The 20,121-nt window shown below is 39.6% G+C and overlaps 2 protein-coding genes across 2 annotated transcripts in view; one reads left to right on the top strand and one right to left on the bottom strand.

Annotated features, from left to right (window-relative positions):
* Positions 1 to 6,905: 6,905 nt before the first annotated feature.
* LOC139442283 (apolipoprotein A-IV-like) lies at positions 6,906 to 8,225 on the bottom strand. The gene has a single exon (XM_071223074.1). The coding sequence runs from the start codon at positions 8,223 to 8,225 to the stop codon at positions 6,906 to 6,908; it is 1,320 nt and encodes a 439-aa protein (XP_071079175.1).
* Positions 8,226 to 9,694: 1,469 nt separating this feature from the next.
* LOC139442507 (probable G-protein coupled receptor CG31760) overlaps positions 9,695 to 20,121 on the top strand; it is a 74,663-nt gene continuing 64,236 nt past the window's right edge. The window contains exon 1 of the mRNA XM_071223322.1: positions 9,695 to 9,769. The gene's annotated coding sequence lies outside the window, so the exon portion shown is untranslated. The remainder of the gene's footprint in view (positions 9,770 to 20,121) is intronic.

Here is a 20,121-nt window from a genome sequence, read left to right as displayed (position 1 = left end):
TTTTATCCACGCGCGTCTAATCATTTGTATTTGAATGCGACAAAAATGACATTTCTTTTCGGTGTTCTAAGGAAATTAAAAAGTCAGTGAAACGAATTATATAATTTAAGCATATAACGTTCCAAGTGCATGTAATCATTTGTTTTTGAACGAAACATTTCTTTTCGGTGATCTAAGGAAACTAAAATGTCTGTTGTGTGCAAAACAACCTTGGCGATGCAGTACTGCATTTCTGAGAAATCTTTTTGAATGAAATGACTAGATTCTGTGTGGGTGTACACACTAACGTTTGCAGGAACTTCAGCTGTGTCTCCCACTGGTGCCATTAGTAGCTACTTGAACTGACTCTTTATTTCCCAATATAGTTTTCATTGTCGACAATTTCTATAGTTCCGCAGAATATCTACATTAAATATATTAGATGCGTTATGAAGATGTGTTGGCAATAGGAATATTTTATTTGATGTGAATCTGTAAGCATGCAATTTCCGAAGAAGTTATAGTTTAGAAAAGACTGAATATTGTGTTTTCCATGGACTGTTTGTTCAACTGATACATAATATTATAAATATACCATTAATGTCTTTGATTCAGTATTATCATATTTTCACGAAATAGAAGGAATATATAGCAGAGTTTAAACTTCTTTTGTTTGAATTTTCAAATAACATTTAAGAAAAAAATGTACACAAAATGCACATTCTGGCCGTTGGTTATGGTTACGGAAGCCTTTTAGGGCAATTTGTATTATATTTTTAGATAGTAGTTTGAAATTTCAAGATGCTGTGTTGAAATTTCAAGATATTAAATTGAAATTTCAAGATACATACGTTGTTATTTCATGTTAAAAACTTAATATTTCAACTTATTACCTTGAAATTTCAAGATCATTATCTTGAAAGTTCAACTTAAAATCTTGAAATTTAAACATAGCATCTTGACATTTCAACTTAGTATCTTGAAATTTCAAGAAAAAAACCCAAAAAACCCAAATTGCTTTAAAAGGCTTCCGGATATTGTACATCAGATTCTTCAACAAATGAAAACCATGACATTTTCTATAATAAATAAAAAGGCTGATGTTATGGACATTCGTTAAAGCTGAAATAGGCTTTACCGATGTACATAACAGCCTCTTATTCATTCAAGAAAATGAACTTATTATTGGCCATTTTTTTAAATAAGTGATATATCACATATCAAGAAAAACTATGTGATGCACCCCTTGAACTCGGATAAATATCATGCTTTCAACAAAATGTCTCTTGTCAATACGCACGCCTGGTGTACATTACTGTCATGTTCACTGCAGTCACCATGGTAACTGCCTCTGCGGAAACAAAGCTTGGACATGTTTGTATGTCCATCACTTCAGCTCACTGCATCATAAGGGGACGAGTAAGATGTAAATTCTTATAGTTTACTGTACACTTGGGGTAACATTACCTCGAGGTATTTGTAGGTCGAGATAAGTGTCGATATAAGAGTAAATGATTGATGCGCAATTTAAATGTAAGGAGTTAATGGGGTAGCCTAGTGGTTAAAGTGTTCGCTCGTCACGCCGAAGGTCTGGGTTCGATTCCTAACAACGGTACAATGTGACGTTCCCCACACGTTATTGCTAAAACGGCGGAAGACAATACTCACTCACTCACTCACTCGAGTTGATTTCGCGAAATAGTAAACGCATCAACTTTCCTCCCAAATTTAGCTGACGTCGTTTATGATTATACCCAACTCACTCACTATTACTGGAGAACCGTGAAGATCAGGGGTAGAATAGGTCTTCAGCAATCCATGATTGCCGTAAATGGCGACTATGCTTGTCGTAAGAGGCGACTAACGGGATCAGGTGGTTAGGCTCGCTGACTTGGTTGATGCAACTCATCGATCCCAATTGCGTGGATCGATGCTCGTGACATCAATCACTGAATTGTCAGGTCCATACTCGATTAGTACAAACCGCCGTCATATGGCTGGAATATTGCTGAGTGCGTCGTTAAACCACAAACAAACAAACGAACAAACACTTATACTGGAAATGTTTTCCGTACCATGTTGCGGTCTGACGTCATTGGAATAACTAAAAGATTTAGCGCTAAATAACGATGCCATTGTGGAAGGGGCTCCAGGTGCTATGATATATTATTATTGTTAGTCTGGTAATATACATTATATACATACACGATAGATAGCTATTTGTAATTTGTGAACGCCATTTCCTCTGGAAGCTTAACTGAAGAAACGTCTCACACATATTGATAAACAAGATTAAATGGGCATCTAGCCTCCGTCATTGATAATACACGTGTCCCATATTCAACGAAATAAATGAGTAATAATTTGTATTCAAAGGAAGTCTGATCAGTAAGGCAATAACAACCGGTATCGTAACGACGCTATTCCACCTGATCAGATACTTGGCGAACGTTGTAATTGTTATGCTTCTGGGGGTATTGACAATACGTGTAGCCCACCATATTATCATTTTCCTTCAAGACACTATTTTCAAATTTGATAATAAAAGAAGTGTACATATTTTGAAATTATAGTTTCGTTAGATATATTTTAAATATTGTTAAAATACTTTGAATTTCAAGTAACTGTTGTTTTTTTCCATACATCTTACATGTATCAGCTGTTGACTGCACATCTTCAATTCTGAAAACTTGTATAAGATCACACCAATTTTTCGATTTGGCAGGAACAGTATTTATTTTTACTCCCTGAGTGAGTGAGTATGGTTTTACGCCGCTTTTAGCAATATTCCAGTAATATATCACGGCGGGGAATACCAGAAATGGGCTTCACACATAGTACCCGCATCGAGAATCGAACCCGGGTTTTCGGCGTGACGAGCGAACGCTTTAACCACTAGGCTACCCCACCGCCAATTTTTACTCCTTGACTTCAAGAGGTAATTTAACATGTTGAGGAGGAACAATGCCTTAAAATACACATTTTGCCCAACAGATTTGCGTACTGCATCTCACACAAATTGTATGTTCTGGGTGTAATTTTTCTACCATGCCTTGTTTGTTTATTTGTTTGTTTGTTTAACGCCGCACTCAGCAATATTCCAGCTCTATGACGGCGGTCTGTAAATAATCGAGTCTGGGCCAGACAATCCAGTGATTGACCCCATGACCATCGATCCACGCAATTGGGGTCGATGAGTTGCATCAACCAAGTCAGCGAGCCTGACCACCCGATCCCGTTAGTCGCCTCTTACGACAACCATGTCTTGCAGTTCCACGTTGGTAAACTGCCCCCTCTTATTGAATAATTGTCTCATATTGATAATGTCAGCATGTTTCCATTCTTCATCATGAATAATGTTTCTGTTTACCAATATTTTCTTGTAATTCCAAAAAATCAGTAAAAATGGAAAATTCTAAGATGAATACCACTGGAAAATGAATACAAGCAATTCCGTTGTAAAGTACTGCATTTAATTATTTCCGTGTCATGAATCCCTCAATAAGACACATGTTAACTATAGTAACGTGTGTGTAATTTGTGGAAGCGATACCATAAGACATTATCTATTTTATTGCCAAAATGTTTTGCCCTATTGGTTGGACTTCTCGAGGTGGTCTGGAATTAATATCCAAACATAAGATAATTATAGGAATATCGTTTTGTATGGAATCAGGAAAGAAAGATCCTGAATTGTTGAAGTATTTGTTGATGTTAACTAAATTTACTATATAGATGTAACGTAACTGAAATTGTTTGTCGTTTTAATATAATTTAGACAAGATTTGTAATTACGCTCCAAATTATTGAAGTATACCCAGTCAACCATTGTAACTGTATCCCCGAATACGCCTTTCCACGTGATATTGTACAGAGTTGAAACAACGTTGAAAACATATCCCGGATACGCCTATCCACGTGATATTGTACAGGGTTGAACCAACGTGGAAAACATATCCCTGGATACGCCTTTCCACGTGATATTGTACAGTGTTGAAACAATGTGGAAAACATATTCTTGGACACGCCTGTCCACGTGATATTGTACAGGGTTGAAACAACGTGAAAACTTTATCCCCGAATACGCTTTTCCACCTGATATTGTACAGGGTTGAAACAACGTGAAAACTTTATCCCCGAATACGCCTTTCCACGTGATATTGTACAGGGTTGAAACAACGTGGAAACAATATCCCCGAATACGCCTTTCCACGTGATATTCTACAGGGTTGAAACAACGTGGAATCATTATGTTATAAATATGCTATTTTTTTTTTAAAAGAAAACACTATATGGTGTATATTCACATGCAAATCGATCTATAGCCTTGTCATCTTTTATGAGCAATGCATAAATAAACAATTCAATTTATCCCTGAAAAAAATAATTATTATTTTTTCACAAAATAAATGTTTCTTGTGAAGGCTAATGACAGTAATCAAGGTTAGAAGCATGCCGACACCTGTCCATCGATTTATATATGAAGCAGTGCAAGCTAATCCTTCGTCATATGTCATGATTAGGAAACGCAGGACAAATAATTTTGAGACCTCAGGGGCATCATTTGTTGCCCAATGCATTAGTCACTTACTAATTATCACCTGGCCGCTGCTCGCGTTGAAATTCCTTTTACATCATTGTATTAGTATTGACTGTTTGGTAGCATTTCTCACTCCCGTTGAATGAACTCATCTTTCGTCTTGTTTAATCTACACGTGCAATGTTTCAGCTTCATATTATCACCGGTAGCTCGTAATTATAAACAGGGATTTGTCGTGGAGAGAATCCTGGCGACTAATGATATGATGCAATACTTGTATCCCATATCACCAGGCAACCGCTTGCAGATGTACAAGTTGTGGAGAGTACGGGTGTACATGTTTGTGTGTGTGTGTGTGTGTGTGTGTGTGTGTGGGGGGGGGGGGGGGGGGGGGTTTACAGGCCGGCAAAGCCACATTCCGAAAATAGATAGCCCAAATTGATGTGGCTCTCGCGGCAATGGTTATGGTTGCGTGATTGTATAATGTGGCTCTCGCGGCTATGCTGTCAAAACATGCTTTGTGATTCTAACAGGTTACCGTATATAACAAAACAAGTCTTTTTTTCTCCTTTTTTTATTCAACAAGGATAACATATTCATCAAAACTTTACATTGATGAATATGAATAGCATATGAATATCATAATGGATTTAATGCCATTACTGCAGATGAAGGAGGTCGCCCACGTGGTCAGAATATTCTCATATAAAGGTATCGGTAATCGGATTAATTAATTACCTGCTAGAATAGTTGAAATGCACTCAGCTGAAAAATGTGGCTCTACCGGCAATAGCCATTTCTGAAATGCGGCTCTCCCGGCTAGACACCAAAATATCTCCTTCCCCCAACCCCCCTACCCCCCCACCTCCCGTCACGAGATGAGGAAAACGTGACATTTTACGAGACATATCCTATTTCACGAAATATCCTATTTATTATATACTTTTTGTGTAGTTTTCTACCGGAAAATAAAATGTTTCATTATAAATGTAAAACCTTTAAACGTAAATTCTCCCTACCTAACACATGGACGGTTCACCACCCCCTGTATTTGTGACTTAAAAAGTAGTTTCGTGTTTGCAAAATATTAACAAAATATAAACAAAAGTATATAAAACAAATATTTAGGGTCACGAAAATTCTTTATCATACATTTCGATGTGATTAAATACAAAATCAACTATAACAAAAAATATTCTTGAAAACTGGGAGATCTCTGTTGGAAGCGACAGAATACACGCCGGTCAAGTAACAAAAATGGCGCTTTGAGAAACGAATAGTCTCCATTGTAAAGTTAAATGAGAAAATAACAGTTTATAACGAAAGTTTATTTCGAGAAAATAACAAACGGCAAGATGTGATAATAACCATAAATGACCATCTTTCGTAAAAACGGAGGTCTACAGTGTGTGTACGGGCTTGACACTTACGATAAAGGGAGACAATTTAAGGGGAGGTAACTTTTGTGTGACAATAGTTCCGTCAAAGTGTTACATTGACTGCAGTGAAATATCAAGTGTCATGTTCACTGTGTCGAAATGAGACGCCATAGTGCAAATAAGGATAATACGATTGCAATACCTCTACAGTTTAAATCATAAGTTCCAGATTGTTCCTATAAGAGATTGGAGTCCCATCTAGACTATAAGGAGGATAGAATTGCTACACATCCATGACTTTTCTTTCAATGCAGCCTTGGAGCAAGGCTGCTGCTGCTGCTGCTGCTACTACTACTACTACTACTACTTCTACTACTACTACTACTACTACTACTACTACTACTACTACTACCAATACTACGAAGAAATGTGAGGAACAGACGGTTTGGTAGAAAACCCGTTCATTATCCACAATACCCTATCATGATAAATTATTCACTATTCAACGTTTTACGGAAATATAAAAAAAAACATTTTGTAAATTAGAAGCATCTCTTGGGCTATAAAACAATCTCGTAAAATGGTGCAATAGAATGGTATTGACATGCCATTTCCACTTTAGCAATAATTAAAAAAGGAAGGATGCAGATAATTTTATAATACATCGGAGAGATGGTCGTTAATGGTTTGTTTGTTGTTTGACGTAGCAATATTTCAGCGGTCTGTAAATAATCAAGACTAGATCAGACAATCAAGTGAGTGACATCATAAGCATCGACCTACACAATAATGTACAGGAAAATATCACGTTCACATCTTTGTACTAAGAAGGGAAGTTTCACGTTCAGATCGTTGAACCATGAAGAAAGGTTTCACGTTCAGATAGTTGAACCATGAAGAAAAGTATCACGTTCAGACCGTTGAATTGAAAAGGAAAGTATCTTGTTCATATCGTTGTACTATAAAGGGCAGTATATCGTTCAGATTGTGAAATATGGAGGAACACATTATTCCGAGCTCAAGGACAGGGCAGTTAGACACAAGGAAGGCAGTATCACGTTCAGATCGGTGAATTGTGAAGTCAGTATCACGTTCAGATCGGTGAAGTATGAAGTCAGCATCGCATTCAGATCTGTGAAGTACGAAGTCAGCATCACGTTCAGATCTGTGAAGTACGAAGTCAGCATCACGTTCAGATCTCTGAAGTATGAAGTCAGCATCACGTTCAGATCTGTGAAGTACGAAGTCAGCATCACGTTCAGATCTGTGAAGTACGAAGTCAGCATCACGTTCAGATCTCTGAAGTATGAAGTCAGCATCACGTTCAGATCTCTGAAGTATGAAGTCAGCATCACGTTCAGATCTCTGAAGTATGAAGTCAGCATAACGTTCAGATCTGTGAAGTACGAAGTCAGCATCACGTTCAGATCTCTGAAGTATGAAGTCAGCATCACATTCAGATCTCTGAAGTATGAAGTCAGCATCACGTTCAGATCTCCGAAGTATGAAGTCAGCATCACGTTCAGATCTCTGAAGTATGAAGTCAGCATCACGTTCAGATCTCTGAAGTACGAAGTCAGCATCACGTTCAGATCTCTTAAGTACGAAGTCAGCATCACGTTCAGATCTCTGAAGTAGGAAGTCAGCATCACGTTCAGATCTCTGAAGTACGAAGTCAGCATCATGTTCAGATCGGTGAAGTATGAAGTCAGCATCGCATTCAGATCTGTGAAGTACGAAGTCAGCATCACGTTCAGATCTCTTAAGTACGAAGTCAGCATCACGTTCAGATCTCTGAAGTAGGAAGTCAGCATCACGTTCAGATCTCTGAAGTACGAAGTCAGCATCATGTTCAGATCGGTGAAGTATGAAGTCAGCATCGCATTCAGATCTGTGAAGTATGAAGTCAGCATCACGTTCAGATCTGTGAAGTACGAAGTCAGCATCACGTTCAGATCTGTGAAGTATGAAGTCAGCATCACGTTCAGATCTGTGAAGTATGAAGTCAGCATCACGTTCAGATCTGTGAAGTACGAAGTCAGCATCACGTTCAGATCTCTGAAGTATGAAGTCAGCATCACGTTCAGATCTCTGAAGTATGAAGTCAGCATCACGTTCAGATCTCTGAAGTATGAAGTCAGCATCACGTTCAGATCTCTGAAGTATGAAGTCAGCATCACATTCAGATCTCTTAAGTACGAAGTCAGCATCACGTTCAGATCTCTGAAGTATGAAGTCAGCATCACGTTCAGATCTCTGAAGTATGAAGTCAGCATCACGTTCAGATCTCTGAAATATGAAGTCAGCATCACGTTCAGATCGCACATCATGCCATTGCTTCACTCGCACATCATCCCATTGCTTAACTCGCCCCTCATTCAATTGATTTACTCGCCCTTCATCCATCACTTCACTTGCTCATCATTCCTTTACTTCACTGGCTCATCACCCCAATTAATTCACTCGCCTATCTTTCCATTAGCTCACTCGCCCATCATCCAGTTGCTTCACTCGCCTATTCTCTCCATTACTTCAATCGCCCGTCCTCCCATTACTTCACTCGCCCATCATCCAGTTGCTTCACTCACCCACCCTTCAATTACTTCTCTCGCCCATCACCTATAACTTCACTTGCCCCTCATCCAATTGCTCCACTCGCACATCTTCCTATTGCTTCACTCGCCCATCATCCCATTCCTAGGCGGTGTAGTAGCCTAATGGATACAGCATTCGCCCCTCACGCCGAAGACGGTGGTTCGGTTCCCATTTCTGGTGTCCCCCGCCGTGATATTGCTGGAATATTGCTATATGAATATCACTTACTTATCCCACTACTTCACTCGCCCAGCATCCCATTATACTGTACAAATGCGTTTAGATCCAAAATGGCCGTGAAGATTCAGGGTTTGAATTGGTCTTCAGCAACCCATGCTTGTTGTAAGAGGCGACTAACGGGATCGGGTGGTCAGGCCCGCTGACTTGGTTGATGCATGTCGTATCCCAATTGCGTGGATGGAAGCTCAGGATGTCAATCAATGGATTGTCTGGTCCAGGCTCAATTATTTACAGACCGCCGTCATATAGCTGGAATATAGCTGAGTGCGGCGTTAAACAACAAACAAACAGACAAGGATCCTAAATACAAAACTAAGCGTGTTCCTTGTCACGCACGTGTGGCAGTTACAATAGGGCTTGTGTAACAATCTATCACTTTTTTTCACCTTTATACACATCCCTTAACCCTCAGAGGCCTAAATGCAAATTCTTCGAAACCGGGACATAACCCCCCCCCCCCCCCCCCCCCCCCCCCCACGACGGACATTGCAGCTGACGGATCCACTTCCGCCGCCCCGCATATTGTACTGCGACCCGGGGCGGGGGGGTGGGTGGGGGGAGCGGGGGTAGGAGTTGGACGGAGGTTGAGAGGATATATGTTGCACAAGGATGCTATATGTATAGATACGTCTAATTATAATCATTTTCAACCTAGAAGAGTATATATTAAGGAACGTTTGACAAGTAAACTGTAATCTACATCCATTGTACTCTGAAGCTCCATCGTGCACCGATTGCGATCGACTCCGATTCACATGAACGCACCTCGGTAAAGCCGTAGACGTGTGAGTTACTATTATTCCAACACCTTTGGTAGTTCCGTTTTGACGCTATAACGCTTCGCTCTGCATGCATACGCCAATCCCGGCATTCGCATCGATCAGCGCTGATCAAGCGCACAAGCAGCTGCCCGCTAGTGTCTCAGTGGAGTCCAGTGTTTACAGTCGATGACCAAATCTATGTCGATGTCAGTGTGGCTTCCACTCGGCGAGTGTCACAAGTTAGGAAGCTGTCGTCTGCCTCGTGGATTACGAAAGTTAGTATTATCGTGTGTAATTTGTTTCAAAAGTATGCATAATAGCCAGTATTGCCGGAAAAGGACATGTCGTGATTTCGATGTTTCGATTTCGAATTTCAAACTTTGCAACGATGACAGGCTTTGAACGTCAAAAAAGTCAATATTTATTATTGGTTTTTACTAATGTAGCGTATAGTGTTTGTCGTCTGCGCTTGTAACTTCGCACTGGTCTGTGTTGGTTTTATCTTGACTATCGAAACTTATCTCTGGCTATTGTTTATCGAGAATGGAATAGGAGCGTTTGTCGTGTTTGGAGTGTTTATTGCGAGAAGTACATCAGTTCTTCTAATTGTTTATTCACTGAGGATTATCTGCGGATTATCGGTTTATTCGTGTGGAGTTACATTTCTGAGGTTTGGGATCAACGGAACTTGTAAGTACTGGCTAAATATTATGAATTTGTGACTTGCCACGACCAACCCTGGGTTGTTGCAGAATATATTGTTGATATAACTATTCATATCAAACTGTGTTTCAAATGGATAATATGTTTACATTTGTGTTTATAACCTAGTTCTACAGTTATATTATTTAAATGGCGAGTACCTTTTTCAGTAGCGTTTAGATCGATGTGATCTGAATACTTCCAACCTCGTTGCAGTTAACTTGACAAGCATCCAACATTTGTTACATTCATTGTACAGTAAACTACGTTTATAACGAACACGCTTATAACGAACTGACGGATATAACGAACTTATTTTTAGTCCCGGCCATTTGGTGTATATATGCTGTTTATATGCTTATAACGAACTACGGTTATTACGAACTAAAATTAGTTGTCCCTTTGAGTTCGTTATAATCGTAGTTTACTGTAGTTTCCAATGATGAATTACTGTGTGTTTACCAGATTTAATAGAAGTTCTTTCAAATGTTATTTCTTTCTACTTTCTGGTCTGTTAACTGCAGTGAGTGAGTGAATATTGCTTAACGCCGCATCAGCCCTACTGCAGCCATACGAGGCTATTTTGCAGTCATATATGAAAACGGAAGATTAGAAACTTGGTCTCACCAAGTCTGGATGTGGATCACATTATCACTGTTCTCACATAGTCTAGACGCGTATCACGTGATATCTGTTCTCTGTCTAGACGGGTATCACGTGATATCTGTTCTCTGTCAAGACGCGTATAACATGATATCTGTTCTCTGTCAAGACGAGTATCAGGTGATGTCTGTTCTCTGTCTAGACGGGTATCAGGTGATAAGTGTTTTCTGTCTAGACGGGTATCAGATTATGTCTGTTCTTTCTCTAGACGGGTATCTGGTGATATGTGTTTCCTGTCTAGACGGGTATCAGGTTATATCTGTTCTCTGTCTAGACGGGTATCAGGTGATATGTGTTCTCTGTCTAGACGGGTATGGGGTGATATATGTTCTCTGTCTAGACGGGTATCAGATTATGTCTGTTCTTTCTCTAGATGGGTATCTGGTGATGTGTGTTTTCTGTATAGACGGGGTGATTATGTCTGTTCTCTGTCTAGACGGGTATCATGTTATGTCTGTTCTCTGTCTAGATGGGTATAAGGTGATATGTGTTCTCTGTCTAGACGGGTATAAGGTGATATCTGTTCTCTGTCTAGGCGCGTACAACATGATATCTGTTCTCTGTCTAGGCGCGTACAACATGATACAGTTCTCTGTCTAGACGGATAGCAGGTGATATGTGTTCTCTGTCTAGACGGGTATCAGGTGATATGTGTTCTCTGTCTAGACAAGTATCAGGTGATATGTGTTCTCTGACTAGACGGATATCAGGTGATCACTTTTCTCTGCCTAGACGGGTATCAGGTGATATGTGTTCTCTGTCTAGACAAGTATCAGGTGATATGTGTTCTATGTCTAGACGGGTATCAGGCGATCACTGTTCCAACAGTCTAGACGTGCATCACGTGACCATTGTTCTCAGTTAGTCCAGGTATACATCACGTGATCATTGTACTCACATAGTCTATATGTATATTACGTGATCACTGTTCTCGCACAGTCTAAACGTGTATCACGTGATCATTGATCTCACAAACAGGTCCGCTATCCTGGTTGATGCACGTCATCGTATCCCAACTGCGTTGATCAATGCTCCTTATGTCAATCACAGGATCGTCTGGTCCTGACTCGATTATTCACGGACCGCCATCATATAGCTGGAATATAGCTGAGTGCGGTATTAAACAACAAACAAACAAACAAAACATCACGTGACGAAAATGTTCCCCGACAGGCAGCAGGGGTCAGATTACATCCGGGTTATTGTACATCTGTCACGTGGTACAGCTAAGGTCACCTGCACACCAACACTCAGGCATGATATACGACGGGAGAAATGTAACTATATATTAACATGGTAATTTGGACATATATACTGAATGTTTTAGATTGTCCAGGTAAAGCGGAACAGGGTGTTCACTTTATCCGGAATTCCTGAAGATCAATGCTCCTCTAAATATTTTTTGTTGTTTGGTGTGCACTTAGCAACATTCCAGTCATATGACGGCGGTCTGTAAATAAACGAGTCTGGACCAGACAATACAGTTATTGACATCATGAGCATCAATCCACGCAATTGGGATACGATGACATGCATCAACCAAGTCAGCGAGCCTGACCACCCGATTCCGTTAGTCGCCTCTTACGACAAGCATGGGTTGCTGAAGATCAATTCTAACCTGGATCTTCACGGGAGCCTCTGAATGGTGACGGCGGTGAGGTAAGTTTGTGGCTGTGATATGGCTGGATTAATGCTATTCACTCTCTCAAAGATATAACTGGGTTTGGTTCTGGGTAATATGTCCACTGCCGAAAAAATAGAATTAAAAATTCCAATTTCAAATACTAATATGTTTTGTTCCTCGAATGTTAAGTAGGCAGGGGGAAAGTGTGAACAACAACACATATCTAGTCTGGATTGGCTGTTTTAATGCTAAAACAGATTCTTGAATCTACACTTTCCCACTTTCTAGCAATTCTTTCCAATTGTTACCTGCTTCGGAGAGGATGCTCTGACTTTAATATATTTAAACTGATAGCGACAGAATATGAGGGGTTTTAAGAAAAAAAACATTTTATTTATTTTTGGTCGGCGCAGTATAACAGACACATCTTTTCATTTTTTCACAATTCTCATTTAGGGAGTCGACGGATTCGAAAACCAAAATTTAAAAATAATGTGGCCTTTCGATGTTTCGTTTTGTTATTATTACCGTATTCGACGTAATAAGCGCTTAGGGCGCTCTCAAAATTAGGGGCCTCTTATTAGAATATTACTTTGGTGAAAGAAAACAGGGTTGAAAGATAAATTTCGTGTTTTTGCGGACAGCCTGAAATGTTTATGTACGATAGATATATTTTTCCAGAATTTAATTGCCCATAATTAAGGGTGCATATAACACACGGGTGCGTATTATATGCGAAAAAATAAGTCTCGGAAGGGGTGCCAATTGGGATTGTTCACTAGCCAATATATTAGCAAATAGAGCGGGGCGCTTATTACGTCGAATACGGTAAGTCAAATGGATGATATGATTCAACATCTACAATAAGACCACGAGATACATCGTAATTTATAATCTCTGTGATTTCCCACACTGCATCAAAACGACCAGAACCATTTGAAAAAAATAATATTAAATTCATTAAAGACTGATTATTGTATGTAACAGATACTATAGATCTATTTTTTATTTTTGTCCCACACGTATCTAGTTTGGCACCACAGGTTATTTTTGACTGCCCTTGTTTGTCGACATTTAATGGCAGCGTTATATGTAATTGTGACCTTGGTGAAGCAAGGTGTATAATGTTGTCATTAATAAAGACTCATTTCAACTTTGATCTACAATCCTACGAGAGTGCCAATGTCACGTTTTAGGAACACGGAATATTACCATGCACAACGCCAGGGTTTTAGCCATTGTTCCGAGGACATAAAATAGGGCGAACGTTTGTTGGCTAAATGGGATTTGTTGTCCTCGTTCGATTGTCCGCCCATGCGCTTTGAGATAAAGAAATTTCTTAATATTCATGAAACTAATATTTGTAATATGAAATATTGATCGAGCATATTAAATCACTCGCGGGTTGTGATAACATCAATTATTGATATCGATAATCACTTATTGACAGGAAGTACGTCCCCCACTTTACGAGCCCCAGGGGAGACTCTGGCTCCATATCTGAGTATAACAGTCTTAGTTTTTCTACACTTCCTTGTTTTCAAACAACTACCAGCTCACGTGGAACCTACGAAGGATGGTGTTATGGTCTTTGAATAATGAGTACAAGTATAAGTTTTTGAAATAATAGTATGCATAATAGAGCATAAAAGTGTGTTTCTAAGACGAAAAAGCCAAACAAAATCCCCAATGCCAAAATAACCAACTCCAACTCCTAATTCTCTGCCTCTCCAAATAGCCAGCATCAAATATCAGACGTATTGAACTGTTGATTGACCAGCTATATTATCAAGACAAAGAAACACGATAACTTGACATGATATTTGGTTTTGATTTGAGTCCTGATGAGAACAAGTATTTATTTTGACAAAGTTGGCATAAATTTCATAATTATATGATGTGTAAGACCGCCTCCGTGGTCTTGTCGGAGAGCGGAAGGTCGGTGGTTCGATCACCTGGCCGCGAAAAAACAACAACACGTCATTACTTTATGTAAATAGAAAACCCAGCCTCCATCTGTTTAAAAATAAATATTTCATCCTAAAAAAATCTGTTAATAGTCATTTCAATCTTCCATATAAAGATACCATACCATGCAAGGCACTGTGTTGTAGTCATGGACAAGGTCATTGACTCCTGTGAAATGCCCTTTATGCATCATGTACCCTTACTTGGCAAACAACACAACACAAACAATACAACACAAACAATACAACACAAACAATACAACATAAACAATACAACACAAACAATACAACATGAACAATACAACATGAACAAAACAACATACACAATACAACACAAACAATACAACATAAACAATACAACACAAACAATACAACATACACAATACAACACAAACAATACAATACAACACAAACAATACAACATAAACAATACAACACAAACAATACAACATACACAATACAACACAAACAATACAACATACACAATACAACACAAACAATACAACATACACAATACAACACAAACAATACAACATACACAATACAACACAAACAATACAACATAAACAATACAACACAAACAATACAACATACACAATACAACACAAACAATACAACATACACAATACAACACAAACAATACAACATACACAAGACAACACAAACAAAACAACATACACAATACAACACAAACAATACAACATAAACAATACAACACAAACAATACAACATACACAATACAACACAAACAATACAACACAAACAATACAACACACACAATACAACACAAACAATACAACATACACAATACAACACAAACAATACAACATACACAATACAACACAAACAATACAACATACACAATACAACACAAACAATACAACATACACAATACAACACAAACAATACAATACAACATAAACAATACAATACAAACAATACAACATAAACAATACAACACAAACAAAACAACACAAACAATACAACACAAACAATACAACACAAACAATACAGCATAAACAATACAACACAAACAATACAACATAAACAATGCAATACAAACAATACAACATAAACAATACAACACAAACAATACAACATAAACAATACAACACAAACAATACAACATAAACAATACAATACAAACAATACAACATATACAATACAACATAAACAATACAACACAAACAATACAACATACACAATACAACACAAACAATACAACATAAACAATACAATACAACATGAACAATACAACACAAACAATACAACATACACAATACAACACAAACAATACAACATAAACAATACAACACAAACAATACAACACAAACAATACAACACAAACAATACAACATAAACAATACAACACAAACACACTCCCTTAAATCCTTCAGAAATATTGTCAGTCGGGATTGTGTACGCCCACCATGGGGATCATGCAAGATCTGATATTGTACCGACACGGTCTTCAGGACACTGTCCAGCGACTGACAGGATGACCCCAGCTGATGACGTCACAGTGATAACGTCATTCCTCAGATGGAGGATACACAATTAAAGTTTCCTGGGTGGCGCTAACAGGAGGTCTTCCACTCCTAGGCCTGTCAGTCTTTCGCCCAGTCTGCCTGATTAAAGGGCGGTCGTTTAGCCTAGTGGTTAAAGCGTTCGCTCGTCACGCCGAAGACCCGAGTTAGATTCCCGACATGGGTACAATGTGTGAAGCCCATTTCTGGTGTCCCCCGCCGTGATATTGCTGGAATATTGCTAAAAGCGGCGTAAAATCAAACTCACTTACTGCCTGAATCAGGCTATGCGCCTGGTGACTATCATTCTTATACAGCCCAAACTCGTACTATCATACCAACAGCTTGTACTTTCTGTTGAGGGGTTAATAATAACATTGTACTGTCCAACGGTTTGGGTCATTCGTCACCACTCGCCCCTTTCCGTAACGCTATTTGGCTTGTCCCGGAATAACACGAGTTGGTCACGAATGCGGTTTGGGTGTTAATGAACAGAACGTCGTTCCTTTTATACCCATGTCTTTGAAAGCTGGAATGCTGTAAGTGCAGCCAAAGATTCACTTCAAACTCAATTTTCATTGATCTGCGTACTGTAGTACGTTCATTACTTAGCGAATTGTTTTGGTTGTTTGGGAGATCAAACGTTATGCTATTTACGTCCATCATCCACAATCTCAGTAATAGATAAATACATTCCTCGAGCAGTTGAGAGTACAAACATGTCAAGTTGACCAGTTTTCTGCCATTCTGAAGAAAACTGCACACTTTTCTTTTCCTACACACGGCGTTGTGAAAATGGTCCTTTATTAGATAAAAATGGTTATTATACTGTTATATTCAATGTACCGTTTTAAAATCGCCTACATCTGCACTATTTTAGTGAACAGTGAGAACATTGTGACATTCTTTCCATATGTTGAAATTGAAATGGGACATAAAAATAATCTCAGCTCTCTTATATGACGAAAAAACAATCTCAGCTTCAAAAATGAAGAATAAACCTGACTCTACTACTCACTCCAGCCCCTCCATCACCCCTAAATATCAAATGGTTCGCCCCTATTCTCCTCACCTCAGGTTATGGACAGGTGGGTATTACCCGCATATATTTCCCATGTATTTCTCACAATCCTCACGCCGATTATCTGTACCTTTTCTCCCACGCCTGATTGTGATATCTCTTCCGCTTTTGGATGCGATCGTTCGGCCATCGCGTTTATCTGCGTTTCCCAGCTGCATCTATGGGAAACAGCTCACCCGACACTTAACTCTAAAAAATAATGTCATCCAATATACGTCGTCATCAAGTCATTCGTCACTACTCGCCCCTTTCCGTAACCTGCAAGAAGACGGCTTGTCCCGGAATAACACGAGTTGGTCACGAATGTTACGAGCGTATGTTCGAATCTCCATTAATAACGTAATGATAGAACAATGTTTTATCGTGAAGTAAACCGCTCTTCATTGTTCTTTGTGATTTATCGAGTAGCTTTCTTATAAAATAAGTTAATTTAAGAAAACGCAATCTTGAACACTGCCGGGTCCTTGCAGTCATCTGATCAGAGGGGCGGTCGGGTAGCCTAGTGGTTAAAGCGTTCGCTCGTCACGCCGAAGACCCGGGTTCGATTCCCGACATAGGTACAATGTGTGAAGCCCATTCCTGGTGTCCCCCGCCGTGATATTGCTGAAATATTGCTAAAGGCGGCGTAAAACCATACTCACTCACCCCATCTGATCAGGAAACCTGGTTAAATGACACCCACCTTCCGAATCATTAAGACAGACCCGGTCACACCATCCGCGACTGTCCTTCCATACATTGAAAACAAACACGACCAAGAAAATGAACATTTCCGCTTTGGCCATGTTAATTCAACGATCGACAATCACGCCTTATTAGATATTTTTTTCTTGTGATTTGGACGAAGTCTAACAAGAACAAATACGTTCTATAGCTCATGCTACCTCTAGGCACATAATGAAAGTTTACGTATTCAATGCGGTAACTAATATATCATTGGTCCAATTAACGCTTCTAATGAGGGATAAGATCGTCGAGATATCTTTATATAGGTTTAAATGTTTTTGCGTTCCATGCATATTCTTTGGTTGGGAACAACATAGTTTTTTTCCGAGTCTCTTGTTTATCGCATTGCTATGGTAACCGACTTGATGGAATCTCTAAAGCTGTGGTATGGCCACGAGCGCTGACGCCCGCTTCAACTTGAGATGTGTCGTCTGCTGCGTTCAGATGGTGTCGTCTGCTGAACATATTGGTTCAGCAGTCATTTCACTGAAAGACGTTCTTTTAAAGAAATATCAAGTTTCAAATGTGGACATTCGTAGATTCGGATCTTTGGACTTTGAGACAAAATAGCTAGAAATTATTGACAAAAGTGTTTTTGTTTTGACTATCAAAAAACACATTTTGTCAAATTGGCGATCCCCAACACTACCGGGAGACACGTTTTCAGAAGCTTACAAGATGTATAATGGCTTATCTTTTACGGCCGAGACCTTTTTGTGGGTTTAAACAAGTTGAATGCATTGAATACATTCTACACAAACTATCTGTACCTTTCAATGTCTAATAATGTGTTGTTTGGGCTAGATGTATTCTAGCTGTGTTCTGTGGATATGTTTGAAAATAGGACATTCGTCAAAACGAAAGTGATTTGTGAATGTACTGAGCGGTTATTGAACCAGCTTGAACGCTGAAGTGTAGCACGGAGTCGATGGCAATGGCCCGGTCCTACTACAGAATGAACGCTTTGCTGGCATACCTGCAGGTAAGTTGTGCATCTTTCAAGATGGCAAGAAAAATGTGAACATGGAGAAATGGACAGACATGTGAACAGTCCCATCACAGTTAACTCGAGGATGGACAGACAGGTTATTACGCATAGACACGAATGAGTACCCCACTCAGACACAGTAAACTGACTCCGAGCCGACCAGTCCTTGTTTTATCCCTTTAATGCCGAGCGCCAGACAAGGTAACAAAAAGTACCATCTTTTAACATCTTTTGGGATCGAACCCCGGACCTTCCGCTCTCCGGGCGGACGCTCCACCACTTGACCACGGAGGCGGTCACTTGTTAAGAAACACCGACAGTATGTACAATGACGGCTGGCTGGTATGTTGCATCTGTTGGTTTGTCGGCCGCGTCATACTGAAAGACGTTAAAATATGGTACTTGTTGTTACCCTGCCTGACGCTCTGCATTAAGGTGATAAAGGGACTGGAGTCAGCATCTTAGTTAAATTCGGGTAATTTGGTATGACGCGGCCGGGGGTCGAACCCCGGACCTTCCGCTCTCCGCACTAGACCAAAGAGGCGGTCCCGATAAACAGGGGGATGGACTGACATCTAACAATCATATGGACAGATAGTTCAACTGACAGAACAATCACATCAGCAGACAGCTCAACAGTCACGTCAACAGACCGATAAACGTGAATGGACGGACATCTAACCATCACATGGACAGATAGACGGCAGACAGCTCAACAGTCACGTCAAAAGACCGATAAACGTGAATAGACGGACATCTAACACTCACATGGACAGATAGACGGCAGACAGCTCAACGGACAGACAAATGTAGAAACGGTTGAACTGACAATTAGAAGAGATGCGTTCACAGAGCTAGAAATGCTTCTTACTCGAGTGCATAACCCGCCATGCCCGTGAAATTACAGATAATTGCTGTAATGATGCTACTTAACTCATTCCTCCCACAATGTAGTTTTACTCCGTGACATCTGTATATGACGTCACCTGTCAAGCTTGTGTGGCATTAATGCGAAGATGGATACCCTTAATGTCCGAAAATATTAGTTTTGAATTTGAAACATTCTGATATATATCAGTATTTAATGTCACGTTTGATCGATACATGGATAACCTTTCGGGCGACAGGTCGGTCTCATGACCTCGAAACTGACTTCCATCAATCGCATTAAATCAGATCTTAGTTCTCGCTACCGCTAAACTAAGATCTTAGGACATCCCATTACGTGTCACGTCAGACCGACCTTTCGCGAACTTTGACCGACCAATGGAATGACGGCAAGAGGTCGACATTGGCCAATCAGAAGGCATCTTTCTCGTGCTTTACGGCACTAATTTCAATTTTGCGACT

Source organism: Haliotis cracherodii, unplaced genomic scaffold (genome assembly GCF_022045235.1).
Source record: "Haliotis cracherodii isolate W230 unplaced genomic scaffold, xgHalCrac1.p SCAF_5, whole genome shotgun sequence".
In the NCBI taxonomy this organism is placed as follows: Eukaryota; Metazoa; Mollusca; class Gastropoda; order Lepetellida; family Haliotidae; genus Haliotis; species Haliotis cracherodii.
This window is presented reverse-complemented; position numbering and strand designations above follow the sequence as displayed.

What these genes read in the sequence shown, in the direction of transcription:
- LOC139442283 (XM_071223074.1), bottom strand. Translation starts at nt 8,225, where the DNA reads ATGTGCGATCTGAACGTGATGCTGACTTCATATTTCAGAGATCTGAAC.